This window comes from Euprymna scolopes, chromosome 33, assembly GCF_053919585.1.
Source record: "Euprymna scolopes isolate OS-2025 chromosome 33, ASM5391958v1, whole genome shotgun sequence".
NCBI lineage: Eukaryota > Metazoa > Mollusca > Cephalopoda > Sepiida > Sepiolidae > Euprymna > Euprymna scolopes.
The window spans coordinates 37,414,082-37,430,623 of NC_136514.1; the positions used below are offsets into that span (position 1 = coordinate 37,414,082).

A 16,542-nucleotide genomic window follows, 5' to 3' on the forward strand; every position below is an offset into this window, starting at 1 on the left:
AATTGGTTGATTTCTTGAATTTTGGTGAATTTTTAAGGACCAAAATGTTGATACATTTTGGGCATCGACTATTCATTTTGCACGTGCCTATAGGATTTATTCATACAAATAAATAAATGAAAACATTTTGATAATTGTTGATACGAATTTCTTTATCGTTTCAATAAGTTTGTCAAAGATTAAAGGAAATCAATTCGACTAGACGAACGTGTGTGTGAGATCTTTGTAAACCAATAAAAAGAAAATTTGAAGTCACTTGAAGGTGGAGGAAGAAGAGGGAATGTGAGAGCGAGAGGAGGAGAAAGGTGAACGCGTGAGAGGGATGAGACTAACGAAGAGAGAGGGAAGACAAGAAGGAGAAAGTGATAAAGAGAGAACAGACACCTTTTTCGCCTCTTTGAAAACTTGTGACTCGTCGGTATCACCTTTCTTTCTAGGTAAGATATATTTATTTCATTTAATCCCCGTCTCCTGAAAATTAGTGAATATATTTTTAAAATGCGTTTCGTAATTTATCCTTGTCATTTGATTCTCCCTGAATGGAACCAAGTACAAAAAAAAAATAGTCGTAATCAGTTACAAAAAATGAAAAGAAAAAAATAAAGGAAACAAATTATACACAGCAAGAAGATATGAGAGCAAATTTGGAATGACAAGAAAATAAAATTGAACATAAAATAATACATTTAAAGAAACAACAATTTGCTGACATTAACACAACACTTGCAATCTAAAAACACGCTAAGGGTCAAAGGTCAAAAAAATTATTAAAAAAAAAACAAAAAAAAAAACAAACAAAAACAACAAAAAAAAAACAAGAAAGGGGAACCTCAGAGGCAACACACGAACAAAGCTCCCAAAGTCTCAAGGAAAATATTAACTATTGGCCAAGGAAAAGTTGTTATATAACATCAGCCACCGTTGACGACTGTGAAGAAATTATGTTAGCTATGTGGTCAACTATCTCAGTCAACCGTTCAACTGACGTGAACTCATTCTGTTGGTATGCGCCGAACAAAGATATGTTTGACGAAGTTTCTATTAATATTTAAAAACTGTGATGGTGTGTTATCTCCCAGGGTTTATTGCACTAATAACTGTGAAATCCGCCGATGCGTGGAAACTGACACGGCCGTTGTAACTCTTTCCCGGAAGATGTCATATGGTTTGTCTGTGAGAGAAGATATGATTAATTCTCTCACCTCAGCGACGACGTACTAAGGTAAGATAGCCACGACGTGGAAAAAACTTATCTGCCTGCCCGGATATCGCTTTCTGTCTGAAATATAAATCTAGCTGCGCGAAAAACAAGGCAGGGTCGTTCGGTACATCCGTCGTGTTTAAACCGAATGTAGGCGACGTCATTTCAAATTTGTTTGATTATTTTTTTATTTACCTACAGCGAGAGGTAGATGGCCGAGTTCGCACCCTATTTATTATTATTATTATTATTATTATTATTATTAGTATTATTATTATTATTATTATTATTATTAGCAGCAGCAGCAGCAGCAGCAGAAATTACTGATACATAGAAAGCGGAGTAAGCAGAGTGTGATGTAGATCATGAAAAACTCCGGACTTTTAACCGGTAACTGTTACTCTCCGTGTTGTGTTGCCGTAATACGGCACTGGAGTGACCTCTCCAGGACGCAGTCCTGAGCGAAAAGCCGTGGAGGGCCTGGGATGCCCAATTCATCAGCCCCCCTCTCTTTAACCTTGCTTGCGGAATCCAACGGAAAGGCAAACAATACAGTTGGCGCCAGCTTGGCTACAAGAGTTACCGGAAGGTTTTTGCAATGCAAGGATCAAACGCATTCGGGGCTCCACTCCGGATTTTTCAGTCTGTGTTTACTCTCTTAGCCTTTCCTGTATTGAGGTAATCCGCAGGGCAGCGGAGGCTTGAAATCAAGCTTTACTTCCCCTAGACAAGCTATCTTTCCAGGTTGACAAGCCTCATCTATCCGAAGCGACTGGATTTTTGAGGCACCATAGACCCGCCCTTTGCACTTTCTCCTGACCGAATTCTTATATATATATATATATATATATATATATATATATATATATATATATATATATATATATATATATATATATATATATATATATATATCGGTAAAAGAGAACACATTTCTAAAATAAATCTTGTCACAAAAACGTAACTAGTTTTTATTATTTATTTATTATTAATTTAATACGAAAATTTTTTTTTATAAACTTGCTTGTTTCTTACTTCAATCTTACTTTTAGTTTTAACTACTTTGACTACGGAATTCATGTTAAGAATGTTTTTAAGGAATGAGTAACTCTGACTCGATTAGCGGAGACCGTATCCATTCGGCTACCATTAACCGCGTGAAATAGCGTTGAATTTTAAACATTTTAAATGTCCATTACGTCAGTCAGAGAGTGATCCTATCGTTATACGATGATCTATGCATAAGAGCTAAATTGACCGACTTTAATTCAACTGAAAGTGCTCAACGATAAGAAATGAATTTCTTAAAGGGGCTGTCATAATTAGTTTTTACTATAATAATTAAATACCTACAGACACTAGTGTTTCATCCTTTCGGGATTCTTCAGTGCAGGGTGTCACGATTAACACCAGCCGAACGATTCGAATCCCGCATCACGAGACATCTCTGGCTCGATTAGCGATATATATATATATATATATATATATATATATATATATATATATAACCATTACGGAAGGTACAACTGATTGTAATTAATACACTTCACATACAACACATACACATACGCACACAGACAAACCTATATACACGCAAACACACGCACAAACATATACACACAGAAACACACACAACAAACACATACACACGCATACACATACACAAACACACACACGCAAACACACACATACACACGCATACACACGCATACACAAACACACACACACAAACACACATGCACATACACACACAAACACGAACACGCACAAACAAAAACACACACAAACACACCACCGGCGAAGCGAAACTTATGTATCTTACTAAATATAACGAGATGGTTAAACCGTAGGCAACCTTCCCATAATGAGACAAAAAAATGAAATATTTGCCCAGACTAAATAGCCATATTACGGAGCGACATTCTTTCTTTAGGCTGGTTGAACCGGCTTCCTCCGAAGGAGAAAGTTTCGAGAGAGTCTGAAATTCACAAGCGGTACCCAGTCGCACGTATATCCCCGTCAGGGGTGGTGACAACGTTTTTTTTTTGTTGTTTTTTTTAGTTTTTACTGGGAGATGACGACGTCCTCCTGCATACAGCGCCTGGTATTCCCAAATTGATCACCGATCTGGTACTGACCAAGTTGAACGTTGCTTAACTTCGGTGATCTAACGAGAACCGATGTGTCAATGCAATTATGCCGTAAACGAATCTGACAAATAACTATATTGATTAATAAAATTGAAAATGACACGAACTAACTTGAATGTAATGACAAAATTTTAATGTAATCTTTGTTTTATAGATTATTCTGGTCAGAAAAACCTCAATTAACTTTATATATAAGGTAAGATAAATGTTATATAGATATTCATTAACGATTTGCCAACAGCTGCGCAGGTGAGTATTCCACATAAAATATTAATCAATTATCTTTATTTCTGTGTAAAAATTGGGACTATGTGACATTAAATCAATATTTTCCCAGAGTAAGACATTTTCCTTGGGTCACATGGGGCATAACACTCGATATAACGTGTTTCTCTTAATTTCACGACAATGCTCAGCGACATTAAATCAAAAACAAGATAAAAGGAAAGTTGCTCATGTCGTTCGCACGTATTTAGAGGACCGACGACTACACAAGTACGAAACGCATTTAAAGTTAAAGTCTCGCTCGAAAACGACAAAGAGGAAGGTCGATGATCTCTGAAAAACGGCTTTCACTCGGACCAAGCCTGTGATCGTGTCAAATGGAGACAAAAAAAAATCCATTATTGGGGATTTCGATCTAGCTTGAAACTAACGTAATTAAAAGAGGAGAGTTGTTTTTTTTTTTTTTTTTTTAGTAGAACTGAAGTCGTTAAACTCATCACGCATCAAAAGTAAAATAATTAGAGTTGATGCAACTCTTTTCGACGGATGTGATTTTTTAGATTTATCTAATATATAGATATTCTTCTAAACTTTCTGGTATTTAAGTTTGTATTTATATATATATATATATATATATATATATATATATATATATATATATATATATATATATATATACTAGACTACCCGTGGGTCAGTAGGTTATATTAGCTATGGAATTTATGTATGAGCGTGACAGTTGTGACGTAAAGAAAATAGGGTTTTTTTGACATAACAGAAACATTTCTATGAAAGTATATTAAAATGAAAAAAGAATACAGATAGATTTCTATGAGTCGTTCTGTTTATTATAATTGTATTATTTTTGAAAAAAGATTTTACAGTTACTGAATTATAAGTGGTTGGCCATACTTATAGGTAAATGTGCACTGAACATATACCATAATACTTATTATAGTTAAATTCAAATTTTGATATATCTGCTTTTTTTTTACATCGTTCATTTCTGTATTAGATTTAAGTTATTCTAAACCCCACTTTTCCGATGTTAAATACTAATTTCGAAATAATAACGTTAATATTTCAGCGTCACAATTGTTCTTTTTTTTTCGCGTTTAAATTATCCAAATAAACAATTGCTAATACTGTCTGTTTTTCTTTTTTTACATCGTTCATTTCTGTATTACGTTTAAGTTATTTTAAACTCCACTTTTCCCATGTTAAATAATAATTTCGAAATAATGACATTAATATTTCAGTACGCAAGTCAAAATCTGCAAAAGAAGTGATTTGTGTTTATTTGTTTACGTTGTTATAGGTTAATATTTATGCGCGCATGCGCAACCGGATGTCCTAAACCGGAAAGTTGGTGACATACATCGTTACAAGGTCGATTGAGTTTTATAATTATATATATATATATATATATATATATATATATATATATATATATATATATATATATATATATATATATATATATATATATTTAGAGAGACAGAGAGACAGAGAGACAGAGAGAAAAAGGACAAACCAAGTTATGTGTCTATCAACGATTCGTCTTCATTTTAAAACTTCTCAAACCTGTTAGACAAGAGTGGCATAGTTCAATCATCTTAACATACATGGTAAACAAGCACATCCAAAATCGTCATGTTTAGCGGAAGGGAATGAGACCTATGTGGGGGCCGGCATTCATTGCCCTAGTCAGGAAACTAGGCTAAGCACTGGGCGTCTCTAATGAGTCACTTTCATCGCATCTTAACTCCAGGCTAATAGGCAAAGAAGGAGTATGGAAGCCGGACGATAGGCAGAGCCTAACTACTACTTAAGCAGTTTAGGTTTTCAAACCAGTGATTTGATAAAGTCATCAGCTCTAGGAAGGTTGTTGCTTGAGGGGGGGGGTTATACAAAGCTCATTAAAGATGATGACAAAACACATTCACCTTTTGAGTTGGTGGATTTACGACACGAAGAAACTAATAACAAAATATTAAATGATTTCTTTATTCATCTGTCGACCGATTGATGATGTCAGGAATTCAAACTTGTATAACTCCATAATCTCCCTTCTACCCTTCGCCTCTAAGGGGCTCCCAGTCTCCAACTGACTCTGTCACTTTGTGTGATTGTGATCTTCTCTTGATTCTCTTCTCTAACTTCGAGCCCTCGTCAATATACTGAGAAACTCCTTTGTTTATGACGTCAGAGGCCTGCTGTCATCAAATGTGACTTTATCACGTTTCCACTTACATATGTTTGTCCAAACATAGTTTTGTCAACAAAGAATTCCCAATTTTAATTGTTCAATATCTCACCTATTTTTTATCACTATCTATAAACTCGCATTGCCCATCCTTTTAACTGACATATTTAATATTCAGTTACTTCTAAAAGAATGGACAATCGCTTTATATCCGAAATTAATAATATTTAGTTATTTCTAAAATAATTAACATTAATTTCAATTTATCCATTATTTTTTAACACTTGCCTACAGGGTTCGATTCTAACCTTTTCCTAATATTATTTTCACTTATCTAATCTGCGTTCTTACTTACATGAGAAGGGAACAGCCCTTATTATGTAACACCAAGGTAGGTGCAAAGTATGCTATTCTATAGCAGCTTGGGGAAAAGAGAAATTGGTTATTTGTCCAGTTGGAACAGGAGAGATAACTTACAAGGATGCAGTATTAATATACATTAAGATATACAGAGATTTGGGTAGGATTTAGGAGTATAAGGATTTAAAAAAATGTTTATCATGCAACAATGACACAGTCAGTAGTCTTTAAATATACTCTTAGTCAAGGAATAATCTATATGTTAATACGATAGCGTGTGTTATTTTTTGTGTCACGCTTACATCCGGGTCGTTTAATTGTCATGTACTTCCATTTCTTGTAATAAATAATTTTACCAAGAATTCTTCACAAGTTATGGTTCCAGTTTCGATTGCATTCTTTCTATTTACATGGAAAGGGGACAGCCTTTCCTTGTAACATCCCTATCTTTCCCATTTTTCAAAAAATGTATGCATTTTTAAATTCTAGTACGTTTTCTCTATATCTATACAACCACTTGGCTAAAAAAAGATTAGACCTCATCAAAAAACTTCTTTAGTCAGTCCTTTTCCAACTGACTTAATTATTTTCTATAGATCAGAATCTCTCTCTGATCTTCCTAGCATTTCATTTGATGGTGTAGGGTATACCTCCTATGATTCACATCAATTGCTTAATCCAGCCACCCTTATGCTGTAAACCGGGGTCTCATTTTACCTCTCTCGAAATCGACGACTTCTTTCGTCCAAAAGTGTCCTGATACTTTCTTTCGCCTGGGGTTTCTACTAATTAGAGCTTTGACTCATTTTGTAATTATCTTTTGGAACATACACCAAAGCTCATTTACTGTAATCTTTGTGGTTGGCTTCTAATGATTAAAATATACCTTTTCATCAGACTGATTTGCTCGGATTTCCTTGCTTGGACACTTGGAACTTCGATAAAGACTTGGGAAACATAACCCTTAAGTAAATAACCCCCATCCCTTACGCCAAAATGCCTATTTGCGCACTGAATTCTTACTATAGCCCGGATTTCTGTGATTTTTATCTTTTTCTCACCAGAGTGTCCAAGATTCCAGCAGAGATATTCACAACATATCTTTCCTTTCTATGTACTCACGGTATATTTTACTTTTCTCTCCCTTCTTAATGCTATATATGATTTGCCCGTAGTACTTACTCTTATAGTCCTTTTGATACCCTAAAGAATTCTCGTATCCTTCATCGCCTGCCTCTTTAATTTATTGAGGCAAGACTTATAATTCTACTTGGTGCCGTCACTTTCGGCATGGTTTATAAGCACCCAATTCCGCAGTCTCCAGTTATATTTTCCTAACAGGGGCATCTCTAATGCTATTTCCTGACAAGCTACAGTTCTTGCGAAAAATATTTATGGGCATCAAAAAAAATAACAAAAAGCAAAAATCATAAAGAAAAATTCTCTCTTTGGCTTATCACATCTAAAACACTCTCAAAATACCCGTTTACGTAATTTTCTATTGTCCTCTCTCTAAAATTCTAACTTATTTCTTAGGCCAACTTTTTGTCTCAATTAACGTCTCATTTTTATTTTCCTATGGCTTGTTTCTTTCTATTTTAATTTATCTACCTAATTATGACTTTGAATTCCTGACGTTAAAATACAATAACATTATATATACATTTGAGACAATTTACAATATTTGTTCAACATCATAAAAAAGATGTTTTAAAAATACATTAATACATTTAACTATGATTTACACAAAACTATGATCAACAGTTATCACATTTTTTCAACAAAATATTTTTCTGTAACAACTACAATTCAGCAAAGTCTGTCAAAAAATGTCCCTTTTTCCACCTGCCCCCCTAAAAGAGCACATCGAAAGCTGAAAAGTTTTCTATACTTAGAAAATGCTTTTCATTTCTCTGCATCTTTTTTTTTTACAATAAAAGTACTTCATTCTCAACAATAACAAACACGATAGTAAAAGTACATTTCAGTTTGATACATGTTACAAAATGTTTATTGACAGAGCCCTTAAACAATTCCCGACTCTGGCCCATATTTTCAAACAATAAAATGACACCGATTTCTTTTCTTTACACTATGTGTATATAAAAACGCATTATTTTTTCACATTCTCTGTGTGTATGTGTGTGTATTTCAAACCAATTCAATTTACAAACGGAATGTCGGTCTATTTCAGTTGATTTCTACGGTAATTAACTCATGGACCGGTATTTACATTTCAGTGCGTGTTTTGTTTTTATTCTGTTGTCGTCTAAAAATATTTTCACAAAAAGAACACTGAAAAGTCACATATCAAAACAAATGTTTGTTTTTTTACCTTTTGCGTGTGTGTGTTGTCATGCGCCCAGCCATCGTCTTTCTGGAGTGGAATATTTTGCAACATTTTCACCAATGACAAATTTAACGACAATTTGAATTTTATTTAAACTGGCCGTTCAATACAATTAAAAAATACATCAAATGGATGTAAAAAAATAGTTATTTAAATGCTCCGATTGACTGTGAAATCTATATTTACCCTCCAGAGGGATTTAAAATCTAAAAATAAAAATTGCGTGTGGAAACTGTATAAATCGTTATATGGACTAAGACAGTTTGCTCACAACTGGAATGTAACAATCCATAATTATTTTATAGAATAGGAATTCAAGCAATGTCCCGTAGACGCGTGCATGTATACCAAAAATGTAGGTAATCAATTGTTGATTTGGGTTTTTTGGCTTGACGATATATTACTCGCCTCAAACTGTGACAACATTTAAAAGATATTAAAATAAATTAAATAAAAAATTTAAAATGGCCGATCTTGGACGATAGTCATTGTTCCTTGGTATAAAAGCTACCTGTGAAAATGAAACTATAACAATGAACCAATCACGATACATTGAAAAAAATTCTGCTCAAGTTCGGAATGCAAGATTGCAAACCGTGGACAACTCCCGTCGAAATGGACATAAATAAAAATATAGAGATCGAAACAAAATCCATAGATGATCGATTATGCAGAGATATGGTTGGAAGCCTCATCTTTTTGATGACCGCAACTAGGCCTGATATATGTTACACTGTAACAAAGCTATCGCTTATTATATTAGACTTATATCGTGTAAGCATTGAATCAGTTCTAAACATTTCAGTTCATACGTTGAATAAAACCTGTCTTGCTACAACATAAATAAATAAAAGATGGCTGCCGAAACAAGGACATGATGTTGAGTCTTATATAAACTTTTTCCTTCTTGCAACCTTATATTGTCATGCATTTTTTTATCTAAGCAAAAGATTTCTAGTTTTTCTGAAGAGTATATGCACAAAAAGAGACTGTATTGAAATAATAATAATAATAATAATAATAATAATAATAATAATAATAATAATAATAATAATAACCGTTTGTTCTTGCATAACGAAACGGATCTTTAAAAAATGTACCGAAATTTTAATATTCTGTGGGGAGCTGTTTTGCATGAAAAATAAATATTTGGACTTTGGAAGGTAATTATACAATTATATATATATATATATATATATATATATATATATATATATATATATATATATATATATATATATACATATATATATATATATATATATATATATATAATGCTCCTTATCTTGAGTTGAGCATATTGAGAAGTGATACACGAATTACCATTAGCGTATAAGCAATGCTCTTTGTGTATGATATATATATATATATATATATATATATATATATATATATATATATATATATATATATATATCATACTTCCACAATAAACAAGATAGCCATATATCACAATATGTTTTATTATACGATGTATTTCTTTGGTGTTACAATCGTTTCATAACCATGTGTACAAACTTCAACATTATTTCGTTAAAAGATATTCCAAAATTGCTAATCTTCAGACACAAAATATACCAGTATGACATATATAAAAGTATAGACAATTTTTTATTTACTAATGCAATCATTCTGAATATTCTATTGCTGATTGTTCACTAGTTTAGAATGCTGTGATGGCATCGTCCTTACGAGTATAAAATTCCTACTTGTGACTCGTCGGCTTGGGTTATAGATGGTTACGATAACCACGTCCCTTGTTCGGTACGAGGTAGGTTCAATCCACTGTCGTATTTCGCCGGGGTTTACTTGATCTGTGTCAGTTAATCGGCTTTCTTGTGTGTGTGTGGCGTGTTTGCTAAGTTTTGGGGGTGCTCGCCTTGAATGCAAGAGGTTCGGGTTTCAAATCTAGATTCCGGATGTGTCTAACTGATGAGCCCAAAATGAGGGTGAAACTCGAGTCTTGGGCTCTCGGTTTGTTGGCTGTCATGGCTCTTGTGAGCTGCAACGTTGTCTGGCAATGGAAATGATTATATATTCTCTGGCATTCTTAAGATTATATATATATATATATATTACAAGGTAGTCACCACTTATTAAGGCCCGGAAGCCACTCGCGGATAAGGGTTATTGCGTGTACAGTACGTTAGTATTGGAGATTTGATAAAGTGTCTTACTTAGTGTCTTACTTAAAGGGGCGGTTCATCAGGAATTTGTTTATATTGGACTTGAAGACATCCAGATTGTAGTCAGGTGGGAAACAGGCAACCGGAACAGAGTTCAATAGGCGCGCACTTCTAAGAAAGAAGCTTTGTTCATGGAATCTACGTTTTGATTTTGGCACAGGTAAGGAGTGAGAAAAAATTTTGACAGTGGTTTCAGCTAGACGGATGTTTATCGTGAAAGAATGGCGAGGGGGACCACAGATTGGAGCTCAGACGAGCACCTGCCATGGAAATAACGATAAAACAAAGATAGGCTCCCAACGTCTCTTCTATGGGAGAGAGGATGCAGGGAAGAGAAAAGGGCATCACCCACTCGACCACGAAGCTTATTTTGTACTCTGTCAAGGCAGGATAGGCTGTTTTTAGCAGCTCCTTCCCAGATGTGGCAGCAGTACTCCATCCTTGGACGTACTTGGCTTTTATATAGATAGAGAATTGCATCAGCACTGAGATATATTCTGGAGCGGTAGAAGGATCCTACCATTTTTCCAGCGACCTTGGCAACTGATTTGATGTACGTGTTCCATTTCAGGTCAGGAGTAAAGGTCAAACCCAGAAGTTTATCTAAACATGGAGCTTCCCCTAGACGAGAGCCACCCATTTCAATTCATGCCAGATGGGGGCCAGAGCGTTGATGATGTAAAGATAGGAGCTTGGTTTTAGATGCATTAAAAGTAACCAGCCATATTTAGAACTATCGAATGACAGTCGAAATAAAAACAAAACGTTAAACCTGTCAGCAACGCGACACGTTTTTATTGCAAACAGCAGATTGCATTTCACCTCATCCGCGTTCAAAGAAAATTACAACAAAAGTGAGGATTCCTTCTTCTTTTTGTAAATATTAACGCTGAGTTGAGAACTTGGTTGCAAAGATAAGTCTTCTTATCTGTTGAAACATTGGCCCTACCCACCATCCCATTCAATTACGACGTTGTTAAAATCTGATTGTCCACCCATATTGCGCGTCTATTCCAACCTGAAGCGTGACCAACAAATGGAAATGCTACTTTAAATGTAAACGTGACAAACCGACGGACGAATCTTATCTTTATTTTCAAATGCAATTTCAGAATTACACTTAGACAATCGATAAATCTATTTCAAGTTTAATAGTTACAGGTAAACGAAAGTGTTATTTAAATGACAGTGAAACGAAAATGCTATTTCATATTTATGTGTGACAGACAAACGAAAATGCTATTTCATATTTATGTATGACAGACAAACGAAAATGCTATTTCATATTTATGTATGACAGACAAACGAAAATGCTATTTCATATTTATGTATGACAGACAAACGAAAATGCTATTTCATATTTATGTTTGACAGACAAACGAAAATGCTATTTCATATTTATGTATGACAGACAAACGAAAATGCTATTTAATATTTATGTATGACAGAAAAACGAAAATGCTATTTCATATTTATGTATGACAGAAAAACGAAAATGCTATTTAATATTTATGTATGACAGACAAACGAAAATGCTATTTAATATTTATGTTTGACAGACAAACGAAAATGCTATTTCATATTTATGTTTGACAGACAAACGAAAATGCTATTTAATATTTATGTATGACAGACAAACGAAAATGCTATTTAATATTTATGTATGACAGACAAACGAAAATGCTATTTAATATTTATGTTTGACAGACAAACGAAAATGCTATTTCATATTTATGTTTGACAGACAAACGAAAATGCTATTTAATATTTATGTATGACAGACAAACGAAAATGCTATTTAATATTTATGTTTGACAGACAAACGAAAATGCTATTTCATATTTATGTGTGACAGACAAACGAAAATGCTATTTAATATTTATGTTTGACAGACAAACGAAAATGCTATTTCATATTTATGTGTGACAGACAAACGAAAATATGTTTAGGAATTTACGCATTACAAAAGAACTAATATTTTGTTTCGAATTAATGCATGGCACGGTAACGGACGATAAGAATCTCCCATAAATATGCTAAAATAAGTTGCGCCCATTCAATCTGTACTTCAGACGATGGGAAATGCTATTTCATTTTAAGCGTGACAGACTGATGAATTGCTTGGATCCGTCGCAGAACAATTAATCGGTGGACAGACAGACAGAGTCTTCCACAGAGACGCGAAGACGCAACAGAAATGAAAATTTATTCAAGTTAACAAATTTAGAAGATAATTAGTTAATTTAAAAAGCATAAAACACACATGCGCGTACATGCATACACACGCATGACACAAACTTGTATTCCAAAATGTTTTTTTCATTTTTAAGATAAGAATCATTATCATAATATAGTACGAATCAGAAGATTCTATTGTTGGTTTCCCCTTTTCTAGTCAGAATTCTTTCTAGAAAGACATCGAAGATTACGGGAGGGACCACGATTAACTTGCCAACATCCTAAGTGAAAGTGATCTTTTGTCGACCGAACCAGATTCGATCTTCTGATATCCATATTGTCAATCCGCGTTGTTAACCACTACGATTAGGATAAGAATGAAATGGTGGAAATAAAACTTGAAAAGTGAAACCAATATCTTTTTTTTTTTTTTTTTTTTTTTGAGTTCTGGAGTTTATTTTTATGTAGACGTCGATTTTAACATTTAATAATGGCCGAACAAACACTCACGGTGTTACCAGGGCCGGCCTTAGGTAATTGGAAGCCTTGGGCGAAGTAAATTTGATGGCCGCAAATGAAATAGAAAATTAGAAAATAAATACCGAAAAAATAAAATTACGTAATTTATTTAAAAAAAAAACTACCTGTATTTATATCTAAGTCAACAAATAACTTAAATTCATACAAACATATTAGTGCAGATGTCATAAACCTTCAACAAAAATCAACTTTTCGTGCTTCTTTTTTTATTATTAATTTCAACTTGAAAAAATTTCTTTCACCCGATTCAAAAGTTTTACTCATGTCCAGGTAACCTACATCTAAAATTTCAAGTGTTTAGACCCGCGAAGTGGCGGAGGAGTTTGGTAGAGTCTGCAAAGGTCAACTCTGTACACTTTGAACTCTTTCCAGCCAAATTTTCGTCCAAGAACTGATTAAAAAGCTTGCTGCATGTCTGAATACCCTTTTTGTAAATTTTCAAAATTTTAGACTCAAAATTGGCTGAATAGTTTGCTAGAGACCGCAATGGTTAAATCTTTTGAACTTTTACCACTTGGTAGATAAATTTTCGGCCAAAAGCCGATTAAAAAGCTCGCCCTATATCTGAATAAACTTTATGCGAAATTTCAAATGTTTAGACCAAAAATTAACTAAGAGGTAAAATCTTTTTTTTTTTTTAACTTTGACCCGAATATTGAGCCCTTAACATTTATTGTTTTGGGCTCGAATCAAATTAAAAAGTTTGATCCATGTCCAAAGAATCTACATCTAACATTTCAAGTGTTTATACTCCCAAATTGGTGGAGGAATTCGGTAGAGTTTTCAAAGGTCAGATTGTTTAACTTTGACTCCTTGACAGCTCAATATCTGGCCGAAACCGGATTAAAAAGATTTTCCCAAATCTCAATACCCCTTATGTCAAATTTCAAATCGGAGACCGAAAATTTACAGAGTAATTTGGTAGGGAAATGTACACACACATGCACACACACGCACACACACATAATTAAATTAGCATTATGTATATAATTTTTTTTTCTTATGCGAGGTCCCCACTAATAGGAGGCATACGCGGCTGCCTAGTTTGCTTATGCCTAAATCCGGCTGTGATGTTACCCTGAAAAAGGGGGGTAGGAATCCGAGGTACTGCTCTTCTCGTTTTGAATCTTATTTTTGTCCTTGCAAGGAACGGACACTCAGAGGATATCAATTCTTATAGAGTAGGTTTCCAGTGTTGGTGGAAAATTCCGAGCCAGTCCCGCAAATTTCCAGAACAGCTTACGATTAGAAAGTCAGTTTTTCTTTTAGGATTAAAAAAAAAAACTTCGAAAGGATGGGGCTATTTTTTTTTTTTTTTTAATTTTTACACAACCTAATTCTAATCGAATCCACCCCTTCGCATTGCTTAGTGTCGTCTTTCCTTTATACATATTTTAAGTCGGTTTTTAATGTAGAGAAAATCGAACTCCTCAAAAGAGAAACTCTGGATGTTTAACACATTGGATGTTATTATCACCACGTTTCGGCCGATGTAATATCTGTCCTTCTTCAGTGGCGTCTTGTCGAACTCGATATGTTTATGTTGAACTCAGAAATCTGTATGGAATTTCAAACGGAGAATTAATCCACAGTGTAGTTTGCTCTCGTTTCGTCAGCCATGATCGGATAGAAACCTCAAGTAATTCGTTATAATGGTTGTAGTTATGATGATAATGATGATGATGATTTCAAAATAAATACTCGCTTCCTTTATACTGTAAAAAAAAATCATAATTGCCAGCTAAATAGACTTTTAATACATAAATTTATCAACTTATCCACAGTAGAATTTTGTTCTATCATTGTTGCTATGCGACAAGATGGAAAAAATGGCTTTACCGATGATGCATGAATTAAAATAACTGTTTCGATTATCGATTATCGGTAATTGTCGGGGATTTTCTGAGACAAAACTAAATTAAGATCACTTCCAGACTTTTACACTAAAGTTCTATAAATTTTAAAGAAAATCTGTTCAGCCGTTTCAGGGTATATAAGGAACAAACTTTCTCACATACAGAGACAAAGTTACATTTATATGATTGTAGAGATAGAGATCCAAATCCTTATTATTAATATTTTATTTATTTATTTAAAAACAAATTAATTACGAAGAACAGATTGGCTTTCTCGACATATTTTAGATCCTTATTATTATTTTATTCACTTATTTCTCACCATATTTTATGGTGAGAAATTTTCATGTGTGCATAAGAATGGGTTCAGATGACAAATTAATAAGATTGGACATGCTTTATTTCAGGTTTTATAATCAGACACAATATTCACATTTGTAAGATAAACCACGGTAAATACTTTACTTTTATTATTTTTTTTGTTTTCTTGCAGTCATGGCTAAGGGAAATGTTCAACGAGAAAAATGGAGCAACTGGCTGGATTTTTTCTTTTCTCTCCTTGGTTACATGGTCGGCTTGGGTAATATCTGGCGATTTCCATACCTCTGCTACAAGAATGGAGGAGGTAAGTTCGTTTTTTTTTATTTTTTATTTTTTTGTTATTTTTTTTTTTAATTCTTTTTACTTATTTAGAAACAATATCAAAATATGCTTTCAATTGCTGTATGAAAGAAATTATTGGAAATTTATTAAACAAACAGAATTGAAAAAGGGAATAAAGCCCCATTTTCATTTCCGGAGTGACGTCATTGAAGAGTTCGAATAAAGGGAGATATTTTATAATTGACTATTCGTATTATTAAGAGTTTATATGCTTCAAATTTGTATTAGGGAATGAATTATTGAATAATTGTTAAATAGTACACAAATTATTACTAGGGCTATGACAACAGCATATTCTTTTCATTGTTTTGACTCTCGAGTATATATCCGACACAGTAAGACACAAATAATCAACTGAAAACCACATCACTCTACATACAAACATATAAGATATCAATGGATATACCTCCGAATCAAAACAAGGAAAAGAATATGCTGTTGTCATAGCCCTAATTATTACACATGCCGGATATTTTTTTTAAAACGCAGCCGAATTAAATCAAGTCTTTAAACATGAGCCGAAGAAAAATCCTACAGTTCAGAAACCAACCCACATACAAAAATCCTACAGTTCAGAAACCAACCCACATACAACTAGGTACACAAAAGATTAAGAGAAATGGGATC

At 33.6% G+C, this 16,542-nt stretch overlaps 1 protein-coding gene across 1 annotated transcript in view; it reads left to right on the plus strand.

The window, feature by feature from the left end:
- The first annotated feature begins 226 nt into the window (after positions 1 to 226).
- Positions 227 to 16,542, plus strand: part of LOC145258010 (sodium- and chloride-dependent GABA transporter 1-like) — a 61,493-nt gene continuing 45,177 nt past the window's right edge. Inside the window, exons 1-2 of the mRNA XM_080115738.1 lie at positions 227 to 437; positions 15,746 to 15,877. Of these exons, the coding sequence (XP_079971864.1) occupies positions 323 to 437; positions 15,746 to 15,877 (247 nt within the window). The 5' untranslated portion in view covers positions 227 to 322. The remainder of the gene's footprint in view (positions 438 to 15,745; positions 15,878 to 16,542) is intronic.